Source organism: Mizuhopecten yessoensis, unplaced genomic scaffold, assembly GCF_002113885.1.
Source record: "Mizuhopecten yessoensis strain PY_sf001 unplaced genomic scaffold, ASM211388v2 scaffold11139, whole genome shotgun sequence".
In the NCBI taxonomy this organism is placed as follows: Eukaryota; Metazoa; Mollusca; class Bivalvia; order Pectinida; family Pectinidae; genus Mizuhopecten; species Mizuhopecten yessoensis.
In genome coordinates, this window is record NW_018408899.1 from 316,061 (window position 1) to 330,260 (window position 14,200).

General features: G+C 35.2%; 1 protein-coding gene across 1 annotated transcript in view; it reads left to right on the plus strand.

The window, feature by feature from the left end:
- LOC110466605 (afadin- and alpha-actinin-binding protein B-like) overlaps nucleotides 1-14,200 on the plus strand; it is a 51,105-nt gene that overhangs the window by 25,854 nt on the left and 11,051 nt on the right. The window contains exons 5-10 of the mRNA XM_021523194.1: nucleotides 5,161-5,299; nucleotides 7,838-7,910; nucleotides 10,641-10,806; nucleotides 11,633-11,717; nucleotides 11,976-12,083; nucleotides 12,306-12,445. Of these exons, the coding sequence (XP_021378869.1) occupies nucleotides 5,161-5,299; nucleotides 7,838-7,910; nucleotides 10,641-10,806; nucleotides 11,633-11,717; nucleotides 11,976-12,083; nucleotides 12,306-12,445 (711 nt within the window). The remainder of the gene's footprint in view (nucleotides 1-5,160; nucleotides 5,300-7,837; nucleotides 7,911-10,640; nucleotides 10,807-11,632; nucleotides 11,718-11,975; nucleotides 12,084-12,305; nucleotides 12,446-14,200) is intronic.

Genomic DNA, 14,200 nt, shown 5'->3' on the forward strand with positions numbered 1-14,200 from the left:
TTGGTATTTATTGACCGATGTACATGAAACTTGGTCAAGATGTTCAGTTCACAAAAATACACATTTAGGTAAAAAAAATCAAGGTCAAAGGTCAAGGTCATTAGGTTCAGAGGTCAAGGTCAAATTTTACATCTTTTCACTGATGAACATTTTGTTATGACATTATGAAGCAAAGTTGATCAGAATAAAACAAGGAGTCAACTGACCAAAGGTCAAGGTCATCGGGTCAGGGGTCAAGGTCAAATTTTGTAGCTTTTCACTGGTGAACATTTCGCTATGACATTATGAAGCAAAAATGTTCGGAATTAAACAAAAAGACATGTCGAGGTCAAAGGTCAAGGTCTTCATATTCAAAGGTCAAGGTCAAATTTTGCATCTTTTCACTGATGAACATTTTGTTATGACATGATGAAGCAAAGTTGATCAGAATTAAACAAGGAGTAAACTGACTAATGTTAAAGGTCATTTGGTCAAAGGTCAAGGTTCAATTTTGTATCTTTTCACTGGAGAACATTTTGCTATGACACTTTGAAGCAAAGTTGCTCAGAATTAAACAAGGAGTCAATTGACCAAAGGTCAAGGTCACTTGGTCAAATGTGAAGGTTAAATTTTGTACCTTTTCCCTGATGATCATTTTGTTATGACATTATGAAGCAATGTTGTTCAGAACTTAACACAGAGTCAACTGACATTAGGTCCAGGTTACGGGGTCCAAAGGGTCAAGGTCAAGTTTTGTATTTTTCACTGATGAACATTTTGTTATGATATCAAGAAGCAAAGTTGGTCGGAATTAAAGAATAAGTCAACTGACCAAAGTTCAGGGTCACTAGATTAATGGTCAAGGTCATTTGGGTCCAATGGTCAAAGACAAAGTGGATCTCTGACTTTGACCCTGGCTCTTGATGGAGGAGGTATATCAGGTGAAATAAAACAAATCAAAGCTAACAAATGAGTATTGCACCGGTGTTTGGAGGTGTAAGGAAACAAGACTCACGTCAAAGTACATGTAAAATGAACTTGCGATTCTTTTTGAAGTCCAAATGTCAAATGTCAAGCTCAGCTATATGGGCAGATTGCTTCTTGATGATTATGGGGGATATATTGCCACCAAACGGGGCCCTTACTGACCTGTCAGTGTTCTAGTTATGTTTAGGATTTCAATAACTTAAAAAAACATTAATAATACTGGTAAGTGCCTGGCAATTCATCTTGTAAAGAAAACTGATATGGAGAGCTTTAGAGAAAATGTGTATTTACTATGCATTTTTGTATGAATATGAACAAATTAGATTATTTTGCACTTCGTCTTTAATTAAACTGAAAGACAGGTTCATATTAGATTGAATTATCACAAACAGTAACAATTATGTTTTCAATTATACTAAAATAAGTATTTTTTTAACTTGTTGTATAAATCATTTCATACTACTGGTAAAGCTCTGTATCCCTGAAGTGAATAATGAAAGCTTAGAATAGTTATCTTTGAACCCTCTTTATATCTTTAGACCCTTCAGTATACTGTCTTTAGGATCAGCCTCAGAAACCATGAATTTATGTCCTGCCTTCCAAACCTTCGTCTTTGTATGATCAGTCCTGAAAACCATGTAAAATATTCCTCAGAACCCTCTAGTTCATAGGAATGATCCTAGAGGCCATGTAAACATGTTCTTCCTTCTTAACCCCCCTCATGTTTGTAGGACTTACCCATCCTGACGGCCATGTAAATGTTCCCCCATATTGTCCTGTTTGTAAGTGCTCATGATAAACCTACTTTAAGCACACTCCTAATTGAGCACATTACATAATTATAACACATTAGTGCATTGGTGATACTCGCAGCTGGTAGGTAATGGGACACAAAACAGAAACTTGAATGAGCACCAAAATAATTTCCCCAATATTTAAAGGGTGAACAATTACTAATTAAATATGTAAGTTTGTTACAATACAATTGTATATGAAAAAATCCACCCTTTTTCATCTTTAGAACAAACCATGTTTGCCTTGAGACTATAAAAAATGTGTCCATCAAAACATTCAGATCTTCTTCATGCAATTGTCTGTAAGAACTCCCATGGAGACCATATAAATAGAATAGAAAGTCTGGTGACATGGTTACATTTAGTGGAAGGTACCATTGTGTTAAGCTGAGGATGTATTCTGGATTCCCCTGGAGAAAACGGGGAAATTGTATTACAGTATACTGTAAAGGATCGGGGGTAAATCTAATACACTAATACATCATTCCCTTCATTATGGAACTGGAACCGTATACTAAACAGACTGGAGCAAGTTTGCAAGTTTACAATTTTAAGGCAAAAATAGACATTTCAGTTAGAACAAACTGATATATATATATAAGAGTTTCATGAATTGGCTAAAGGAAAATGAAGAAATATATAGAATGAAAAAGAAAAAGGAGAAATAACTATGTTGTATAGCTTTGGTTTACTCCGAGTGTGTATAATTGGAAGCTATTTCAGAATCTCATTTGCGCATATATATGTCTGGCAACAGACACCAGTGCACTGTATATTGTCTTTATAAGAACTGCTAGACGTATAGGAGTGAAAAGATTTTTGCCAATTGATCCCATTAATTCTTGATGAAAAGCAGACTCCCCAAACTCACTACTTTAGAAGTTGATCTGATTTTTGTCATTGCGAAATAGGTTTTTTTGGTATGTTACATATAAGACAATTTAAAAATTTAAAAAGGCGGAAGTATAAAGTGAAAGGCCTTTTCCAGGTATTGTGGCTACTATAATCAAGAAATTGAAATTGTGATATATGAACTAAAGAAATAATCAACTTGGATTTTTTTGTAGAAATATCTTGATTGTTAATAGTCTGTTTGAAATTTTCTTTTCACACTTCTTTTCCTCAGTTTCCTCAGCAGTGCAGATTTGTATAAGGTGCTGAAGAAACCTGGGCTGCATTGAACTGAGATTGATTACTCTAAAGAAATTTCAATTTCAAATCATTGGCTTGACTCGATAAAACTAGTTATTACACTGAAATTAGATTTTAACAAGAAGATGAAAAAATACATATTGCCTATTTTGCAATTCCGTTCCTTGTTTGGCCTGTGTTAACTAGATCTTATCCTTTTAAGCCTGGGTATTTTAAGGCTAAATGCACAAAGTTTTTTTGGGAAGAAAAGTGTCGAACTGTATGAAGTTATTGATAAAGATAGGTAACTAAGTTTTAAAGTGGGACTTGTAATATTTGTGAAAGAGTATGGCAAAATATTTCTGAAAATCTAAATGAGTAAGAGCAAAATAATACCTCTTTTTTTAATGGTTAATGCATGTAAAGCTGACAAATCTTTAAGTAACTGGTATGTGTCATGTAATGTAGTTATCAGCATTGTGAGAATGGTTATGATTTACTTATAATAATGAAATGACTTCTTTACATTCCATCTGAAATATTGGATGTGCATCCTTTAAATCAAGCAATTGTGCATACGTTCACCTCGACAGACCTTTAACCTGGTCACATTGGGCATCTTAACATACTCAAAGTAAATTTGTATTGCAAAATCATAGAATTATTAAATTAATGAAAAGCTATTGGTACGGAATTCACTTTGAGGTTTATTTGAGATGGAGTATTAAACAATCCCACATTTACATCGGTGGAGTCCTGAATGATATTAGATCGAGGGTTTTATCTGTATGTACACTATCTGTACCAATATTATTATAGGCTTTTGGTTTTATCATGTTGCTTGAAGAGAAGCATATCATACTAAATCTCTCCTAAGCCAGTACATGGATTGCGGCTGTACTACACGGAGAATTCTAACTCCCGTATAACGACAAACTACACAGCTTTATGTCCATCTTACATATGTAGCTGGTGTCTTATAAATGTTGGATGTGATTGTTTAATGCGTTGAATTAAAATCAATCAGTCTGAGAAAAATGCCGTTCCCTGTATTGAAGCGAATACAGATGAAGGCAAAAGATTTCTGTAATGGAAGTCAGTTTTTATGCCACGCAGGTTTTATGGGGGGTATTAATTAAGTGTTTACCTTTCAGTCAGAGCACACATCCGTGATTATTGTCTGTACAACATTTTGGTTAGGATTAAAATTTAGCTCCATTACTTAATTAATACTAGAAGTCCAACAGTCATAAAACTTCATATATGGATATATGTTAAGGAATCCTACAGAAATATATCAAATGTAGGTCACTGACTTTTATTTTTTGCTTCGTTAACTGACTTGAGTTAGACTTATCACCATAATGGTAAGAGTAGAAGTCTAACAGTCATCAACTTCATTATATGGATACATCTTGAGGAATATATCTCCACCATATGAAATGTAGGTCACTGGTAACCTGTTTTTTCTGCTGCACTGAATGGTCACACTTTGTATTTAGCTTCATTTCTCTGTTAAGACTTTGTGTTTCGCTCCAGTTCCATCAAAACAGAGGTTTTCAAGTCAAATGCATGTTTTACAAACATTTTAGTTATTTGTAAAATCCTAATATATCTTGATCTTGTCACCTTCAGTACACAGCAGAAGTTGTTAGTGTGAAAACTTTGGTTTCTGAAAGAAAAAACACTTACAACAATCAACAAGCTTTAGACAAATTGGAAGTAGTGTACCAGCTGGATAGTGTCAGAATAGCAAATTGTCTGTAACATGGGAGTCTGACTTGACTGTACAGCTAATTATAAGTAAACTGGTAAAGGGGCTACATTCAGTGTGTCTTTGTGATAACAGGTCAATATTACAGGTGTATCTTTGTCATTATAGGTAAAGTTACAGATGTTTCTTTATCAGTACAGTTTAAGTTAAAGGTATTTTTTGTCATTACATGTAAAGTTACAGGTGTTTCTTTATCACTACAGGTACAGGTAAAGTTACAGGTGTTCTTAAATTCGTCGGTACAGGTAAAGTTACTGGTGTTTTTTGTCATTACAGGTAAAGTTACAGGTGTTTTTTGTCATTACAGGTAAAGTTACAGGTGTTTTTTGTCATTACAGGTAAAATTACTGGTGTTTTTTGTCATTACAGGTAAAGTTACTAGTGTTTCGTTGTAATTACAGGTAAATTTACAGGTGTTTTTTGTCATTACATGTTAAGTTACTAGTGTCCTTTGTCATTACAGGTAATGTTACAGGTGTTTCTTTGTCTTTACAGGTAAAGCGACTACAGTGTGTCATCAGAGACCGTGATGGCCAATACAAACATGAGCTGAAGAAAAAGGAGCGAGAGCTAAATAAGATGAAAGAGAAACTGCACCACCTCATAACGGACAAAAACCCAAATAGGAGAATGGGTAGGGAATTAGATCTAAAGCTAACTTATAAAAAAACTCTAACAGGAGCCTGGGTAGGGAGTTAGATCTAAAGCTAACTCATAAAAAAACCTCTTAAAAGGAGAATGGGTAGGGAGTTAGATCTAAAGCTAACTCATAGTAGACAAAAACTCTAACAGGAGAATGGGTAGGGAGTTAGATCTAAAGCTACTGGTTACTCATGGCAGACTAAAACTCTAACAGGAGCCTGGGTAGGGAGTTAGATCTAAAGCTACTGGTTACTCATGGCAGACTAAAACTCTAACAGAAGCCAGCTGGGTAGGGAGTTACATCTAAAGCTACTGGTTACTCATGGCAGACTAAAACTCTAACATGGGAATGGGTAAGGAATTTGATCTCATAAAGTAATGTTAGCTTACTCATAGAGATAAAAACACAGGCAGAAAAAAATGTGTAGGGAGTTAAAATCTAAAGCTAATTCATTGTGAAATATACCTCAGGAAATCGACTTGAGAAATACAATTTGAATAAAACAAAGCATGGCATAAAATTAATGTTTTCAATAATTTCTTTAGAATATCTTAAAAAGGGAGGCCAGTATTATGGTGTTAGTTTATTTTAGATATAATAAGCTTACTTTTAACTGACATATTCAAATTTTATGATTTATATTTTCATATCATAACCTTTTGTTATGTTAAATTCATTGCATTTATAGAGTCATATTCAAAATACAAATAAAAATGTAGTTTAAATTTGCATAATCAGAGAAAAGGTCATAGTTAAAGATACCCTGGTAGATGACTTGAGAGATTTTGATCTTTCTGATTAACCTTTAATTTCCTCTGAGTCTCAGAAATTTACCTTTGCCCTCTTTATAGAAGTATGTAAAATATTTGCCTTAAAGTGACTGACCCAAAAATGTTGTCCTTTTCAAATATATAACCCTTTCAAATTATTTTTATTGGCAAATTTAATATCAATTCATTTCCTTGACAAATTCAATATCATCTTTTTATTACCAGAAACATATTTCAATCATGTCTAAATGTCAAATATATAACAAAAAGTAACATTGGAAATGTTCCCACCAGCACTGGGCACATTTAGAGCAACACAGACTGAGAGGTGCAATTTTAAACATGATAGTAATGAGTGTTATATCTAATATTCTCAAGGCAAAATAGAATGTTTTACCATTCTACTACCTATAGCTACCCTACCTAAACATTTGCAGTTGGCAAATGACAAGGACAATTATTTTCTTATGTGCCTTATCTTGATAAATTTGACTCTCCTAGCTTGTTGTACTGTACCATAATATCTTTTGAAAATAAATCATGAAGAATTTGAAAAGAAGTTTAATTTGTTAACGTCATGTCATACAAATGCAAAAGGCTATTTTAGAATTTGATGGTCACACTGACATCAGGTAAACCTTAAATATATTCACATCAACTATGACCAATTGAAAGATAAACATGTATGTCATATACCAATCGTGATATCAGATTTAAATCAAGTAGAAATGAATTTGAAACAGCATGTTATTGTATACATGTATTGTTGTATGTTGTACACAGAAATTGAAGAAACAAGAGGCCCTTGGGCCTTAATGGTCACCTGAGTTATGTAAAAACTGATGTTATCGATGTTGCCAAATGAAAAAGAAATCATTTTGTAACAAAGGTAACTTGAACTGCATGTAATGCAAAAGTAGTGTGAACGATCTGGGTAGTATACATGTATGTACTATGTACAAATAGTGGTTCTGTCAGTCTTAAAGACAGCTGAATTTTGGTAAAGCACCTTAAGACCCTTCCATCTATAAAGGGTATTTGATTCTACCATATCTGGATCTTGAGATGATTTTTTAAATTTTAGTCAATTTGACCCTTTTTGGCCCCGCCTCTCAGGCCTCTTGGGGCTGGGGACCATATAATTCACAATTTGGTTTACCTTTGGTCATGGAAGGTTTCTGCAAAATTTCAAATTGTTTATGGACGCACGACGCCGGACAAAAGGCGATCGCAATAGGTCACTTGAGACTTTGTCTCAGGTGACCTGAAAACACTGTAGACTAGATGTTAAAAAAATACTCATTTGGTTTCAGATTTATCGATATTTGGAACAGTCTTCCCAAATATAACATAAATTCAACAACTACAACAGACTCAGAAATCAATTCAGACAAACATGGGCAAAACCTAGAGCTAAATACAAGTATTTGGCTAAGTTACAAACAGATATCTGGAAGAGTCAAATAACAATATATGTGCATTCAATGTCATTGTATTGTTATAAGATATGGTTATAGAGGCATCTAAATGCCTGCATCCATTACATTTCCTAGTAAATCCTATTATATGTTAAACATTGTACAATACCTTTTTAAAATTCATTACTGAATTTGTACTTTGTTTTAACATAATTTCTCCAAAAATAATCTATAATGTAGAGTAGATGAAAACCTGTTTGCTCTAAACAGTGTTATTTTGATGATAAAGTTTTGATGTTTACTTAATATTGAAGTGAGGATATGGTTATTTATTTTCACAGGTCTTGACATTGCGAACTCACTTCAACGAGCAGACGGTAAAAGAAGTCAATGGAAAACAGGGTCACATGACAAGTAGGTTTTTTGTGTAACTTAAGGAGGTCCTTTTTTTTCAATTTGGGCGAAACATTATATAAATATATGAAGTTACACTTTCCTTGATTTTCCTTTATTTTCTTAACATTTTTTTTGTGTTTTCCTGGAATATTTCAGTCACAGTAATAAAAAATGGTATGATACAGACTTTTCCTTGAGTAATAACCAGAGAGCATGTCAATAAAAGGTGAAATAAACAGAAAATTCAGTGAGGTTGATCAGAATTTTTGTTTTGTTCAATTTTCACAAAAGTTTGTAAAACTGTTATGTGTGACCTGTATTTATATCAGACTACTTAGTATTAGGACCAAACTTTTTTTTTTTTTTTTATTTATTATTTTTTTATTGGTTTTTTTTTCATAGACAAAAAAATATACATTTTGTCGTAATACATAGTATTACAGTGACATGTGTACATACACATAAACACAAACAAGCATGCATGCATGCACTCATACTTATCATACATATATAACATACATACATATATAACATACATACATATATAACATACATACATATATAACATACATACATATATAACATAACATACACGCACGCACGCACGCACGCACCCACCCACCCACCCACCCACCCACACATAGGCATGCATGACCACACGCAGTCACACATACATATACGCATGCATTCATACACCCATACGCATGTACACATGTTGCATATACATGCATACATACATACATATATATGCATGCACGCACATTTATATGCACCCACACACATACATAGTTTACATGCATATGCACATACACATCTCAACATGCATGCACAAACAGATGTACGCACATATATATATACATACCCACACACACATGTGCATATGCACCCACCCACCCACCCACCCACCCACCCACACATGTATACCTTCGCACATAGGCATGCATGACCACACGCAGTCACACATACATATACGCATGCATTCATACACCCATACGCATTTACACATGTTGCATATACATGCATACATACATACATATATATGCATGCACGCACATTTATATGCACCCACACACATACATAGTTTACATGCATATGCACATACACATCTCAACATGCATGCACAAACAGATGTACGCACATATATATATACATACCCACACACACATGTGCATATGCACCCACCCACCCACCCACCCACCCACCCACACATGTATACCTTCGCACATAGGCATGCATGACCACACGCAGTCACACATACATATACGCATGCATTCATACACCCATACGCATTTACACATGTTGCATATACATGCATACATACATACATATATATGCATGCACGCACATTTATATGCACCCACACACATACATAGTTTACATGCATATGCACATACACATCTCAACATGCATGCACAAACAGATGTACGCACATATATATATACATACCCACACACACATGTGCATATGCACACACATACACACACATGCAGATGCGCTTGTATGCTGTAAGCATATTAGTCATTAAAGGTATACACTATACAATTTGACATTGAGATGTAATATTCTTATACAGTAAATAATTTTGCATTGTGAGATGTTTTACTTGTACAGTATATTATTTGGCATTGTGATATGTAATAGGTATATAGTAAACAATTTGGCCTGGTGATACGTTATAGTTATAAATTATACAATTTTGAATTGTGAGATGTTATACTTATACAGTAAATTTGTCATTTTGATACATGATACTTGAACAGTACACAATTTGGCTTTGTGATGTATATGTTATAGTTATCCAGTATACAATTTGGCATTGTAATACATTATAGGTACATGTATACAGTATAAAAACTGGAATTGTGATATATCATAGTTACAGTACACAATTTGGAATTGTCATATGTTATACTTGTACAAGTTTACAATTTGACTTATAAACAGAGGGAAACATGCACACGTTTGTACACTGCTACACATACACATGTTTATAAACATATACTCGCATACAGAGCTATACATGTTCATGTATAATATACATATTCACATATACATATAGACATGTACTATACTCAACAAATACATACATGTAGCTTCTCACAATCTAGGGAGGTCAATGTTTTAGGAGTTGAAATATTTCAACAGTGTACATTATAATTACAGAATATGTAGTATTTAGTGTATGTAAGGATGATGTTAATTGGTTTTGTTTCATTAGTTTTGCCTGTGACCCCAAATAGAATTGTACTTATATCAAGGTCAATATTTTTACCAAGTTTATTATGAATCCATGTTCTAAGATTTTCCCATAAGTATTGGGTATTGATGCAATTCCAAAATAAGTGTTCTATTTTTTCAGGGTGTGCTCTACAGAGTGAACAAGTATCAGAGTCTTTAATACCAATTGTTTTTAAGTACGAATTAGTGGTAATAATCCGGTTCAGGATTTTATATTGGAACCATTGGATTTTTGTTTCTTTTGTGGTTTGGAAGGGTAATTGATATATTTGGTTAAAATTAATTGCACTAAATCTATCATCTGACTTCCATTTTTGTTCTGCTGTATTTTTACATATATTTCGTTTATTCAATTAGGACCAAACTTGGTGAAGGTGTTTAATTGTAAATAATAAATTTTTAAGATACATGTAGCTGATCAAATGAAGTATGGTTTAAATTTAACTTACATTTCATGATCTGAAAGATGAAAATGGAATATTGATAGAGTAAATGTTTTGTTGTTGACAGACAGGAGGAGATGTACCAACTGGTGATCCACAACTATGAGGACAAACAACGTGAGCTGATGATAGAAAACACAGATCTCCGTGACTGCCTTGTATATATGCAGCGTGAGCTAGGCACCATCATCAACCACTCCTCTGATGTCCAAACTAGTCATACAGTCCCTCGGGTAAGCTCTGATGTCCAAACTAATCATACAGTCCCTCGGGTAAGCTCTGATGTCCATTCTTGTCATACAGTCCCTTGGGTAAGCTCTGATGTCCAAACTAGTCATACAGTCCCTCAGGTAAGCTCTGATGTCCAAACTAGTCATATGATGTCCTTTCTAGTCATACAGTCCCTCGGGTAAGCTCTGATGTCCAAACTAGTCATACAGTCCCTTGGGTAAGATCTGATGTCCAAACTAGTCATACAGTCCCTCGGGTAAGCTTTGATGTCCAAACTAGTCATACAGTCCCTCGGGTAAGCTGTGATGTCCAAACTAGTCATACAGTCCCTCGAGTAAGCTCTGATGTCCTAACTAGTTACAAAGTCCATTAGGTTTTGATATCAGAAGTAGTTTCAAAATAAAAAGTACCTTTGTTCAGGTCTGCGGGATTTAGTTCCTTAATTGTATCTACCTATCAAATTTTACTACAAATCAATGTGAAATCTATATCTTAATCATCTGTATACTACTACAGACAAACTACTTAATTCATTATCATGGATTGTCAGTATCAGAATACTTGAGAACAACTTGAGAATAGATTTCCCTATTTAAGAATGTATTCTTACAAGAAGAAATGTCTGCTTGCACCAGGTGAAGTCCTGAACCAGAAATAGTCTCATAAACAAGTCATCATAAATTGATGGAAACATTTTGTAATGATAACAACACCATTTTAAACATAAATGTGCATACTGAGAAGCCAATAATGATTATATTGTTTTAAAAATATCTTTCTACATAGTTTTAAGATTCAAATATGATTATTTATTTTTTTACTTGACAGGGCGATGTTGGGGAGCTCTCTGGCAACAGTGAGGATGATGATGATGATGGCATTTCCTCTGTCACTATCAAGGACCTTTCAGATGGTATTTTTTATTTTTACTAATTCCTTACTATTATTAAACATAAAGTTTGCAGCATTTTCTATTTGATTAAGTTTTAAAATTTAATTTCACATAAATGATAATGCTTTGGCCATGAAAATTGACAAATATTTATTTACACTGTATTCAAAAATTTGCAGTATACACACAGGAATATACTTCAGTATTGAACATTTTCATTGGCCATTTTCCTGCATTGATGTCCACTTAACTTTATATTTTTCATTTTTTCATTCCAAGGTTATTTCCAAATGCCTTATGACCTGATGAAAGACAATCTACGGCACTCGTTTAAGGAGATGTTTAAACTTATCAAGAAGTCCATGGAAAAAAGCAGTATACCTCCCAGTAAGTGTAAAATGGACACAATTGTGGAAGCAACATGTGCGAACTAGTTCTATTTGAGAGAATTTCCCCCGGTTTTGCTCTTAAACAATGGTTCGAAGTGTTACAGGGTCAACTATTCTAGGATTAGTTCAATACAGGGTGATTACCTTTAGAAAGATGCAAGGAGAATAATTAACAGTGTAAGTGCAAGTTTACAGTATTCATGAAATTATCATGTTGCAGGTCAGCTACCGAAGACAAAATCTAGTCCGCCACGACAGATCCCATCAGCAAGGAGAACACCAAGTGTGGAGACCGACAAACTACTGAAACAGGTCCAACAGTACAAAGAAATCATTCAGCAGCAGAAAGAATTCATACAGGTATGTGTTAGGTAAACAGAAAGTAGGTTTATCTACTAAGTATACATAGATGTCCTGTGTTATTTATATAAAAGTGAACAGAAAGTAGATTTATTTACTAGGTAGATCCTGTGCCTTATAAAGGTAAACAGAAAGTAGATTTATTTACTAGGCAGGTGTCATGTGTTTTATAAACTTAGGTAATCAGAAAGCAGGTTTACTGGATCAGTGTGTTATACAGGGAAAAACATGGACATAGGGTTTAATAAATTTCCAGTTAACAGATAGGTAAAGAGACTGTTTGAAAGACTTAATTTATGAACTTAATTTGATATTTGAGACATTTATTAGCTCACCTGGTCCGAAGGACCAAGGTGAGCTTATGCCATACCGTGGCGTCCGTACGTACGTCAACAATTTCTTTCAACGACTTCTTCTTCTTAACCACCGGTTGGAATTAAACTAAATTTAACTGGAAGCATCCCTAGGTGGTGGGGATTCAAAATTGTACAAATGGTGGGGCTGACCCCCCAGGGGGCTGAGGGGCGGGGCCAAAAGGGGTCAATTTGCCCATATTGCTTTAAGCGACTTCTTCTCTGGAACTAAGAAGTGGATATCAACCATATTTGACTGGAAGCATCCCTAGGTGGTGGTGATTAAAAATTGTACAAATGGTGGGGCTGACTCTTCAGGGGGCTTAGGGGCGGGGCCAATAGGGGGCAATTTGGTAATATTGCTACAAACGACTTCTTCTGTAGAACTGTGCACTGGATATGAATCATATTTGATCAAAAGCATTCCTGGGAGGCGGGGATTTAAAATTGTACAAATGGTGTGGCTGACCCCCCAGGGGGCTGAGGGGCGGGGCCAAAAGGGATCAATTTGCCCATATTGCTTTAAGCGACTTCTTCTCTGGAACTAAGAAGTGGGTATCAACCATATTTGACTGGAAGCATCCCTAGGTGGTGGTGATTGAAAATTGTACAAATGGTGGGGCTGACACCCCCGGGGGCTGAGGGGCAGGGCCAAAAAGGGTATTTGGCTATATTGCTTTAAGTGACTTCTTCTCTGGAACTTAGCGATTGATATCAACCTTATTTGACTGGAAGCATCTCTAGGTGGTGGAGATTCAAAATTGTACAAACGGTTGGGCTGACCCCCAGGGGGCTGAGGGGCGGGACCAAAAGGGGGGCAATTTGGTTATATTGCTATAAACGACTTCTGCAGAACTANTAAAATTGTACAAATGGTGGGGCTGACCCCCGGGCTAAGGGGAGTGGCCAATAAAATGTATTACTTGGAAATGGTTGAGATCCCCACCATATAACCATATATACAATTGCTGAGTATAAAGAGAAGAATGCACATTTGCTTCCAGGATGTCTCTAGGGTCTGGCCCCACCCTTGGAGACATAGTCCCTGGGCCATAACTTTAAAACGGTTGAGATCCCCACCCCAAAACTATATATACAAATGCTGGGCATAAAGAGACGAATGCAATCATGATATCAGAATAGACCCTGGGGTCTGACCGAACCCCTAGGGACCTAGTTTCTTAGTCACAGCTTGGAAACAGTTGAGAGCCCCACCCTATAACCGTATATATACAATTGCTGAGTATAAAGAGATGATTGCACATATGCTTCCAGGTTGGCCTTGGGGACTGCCCCACCCTTGGAGACTTAACCCCTGGGTCATAACTTTGAAATGGTTAATATCCCCACCCCAAAACTATATATACAATTGTTGGGCATAAAGAGACGAATGCAGTCATGA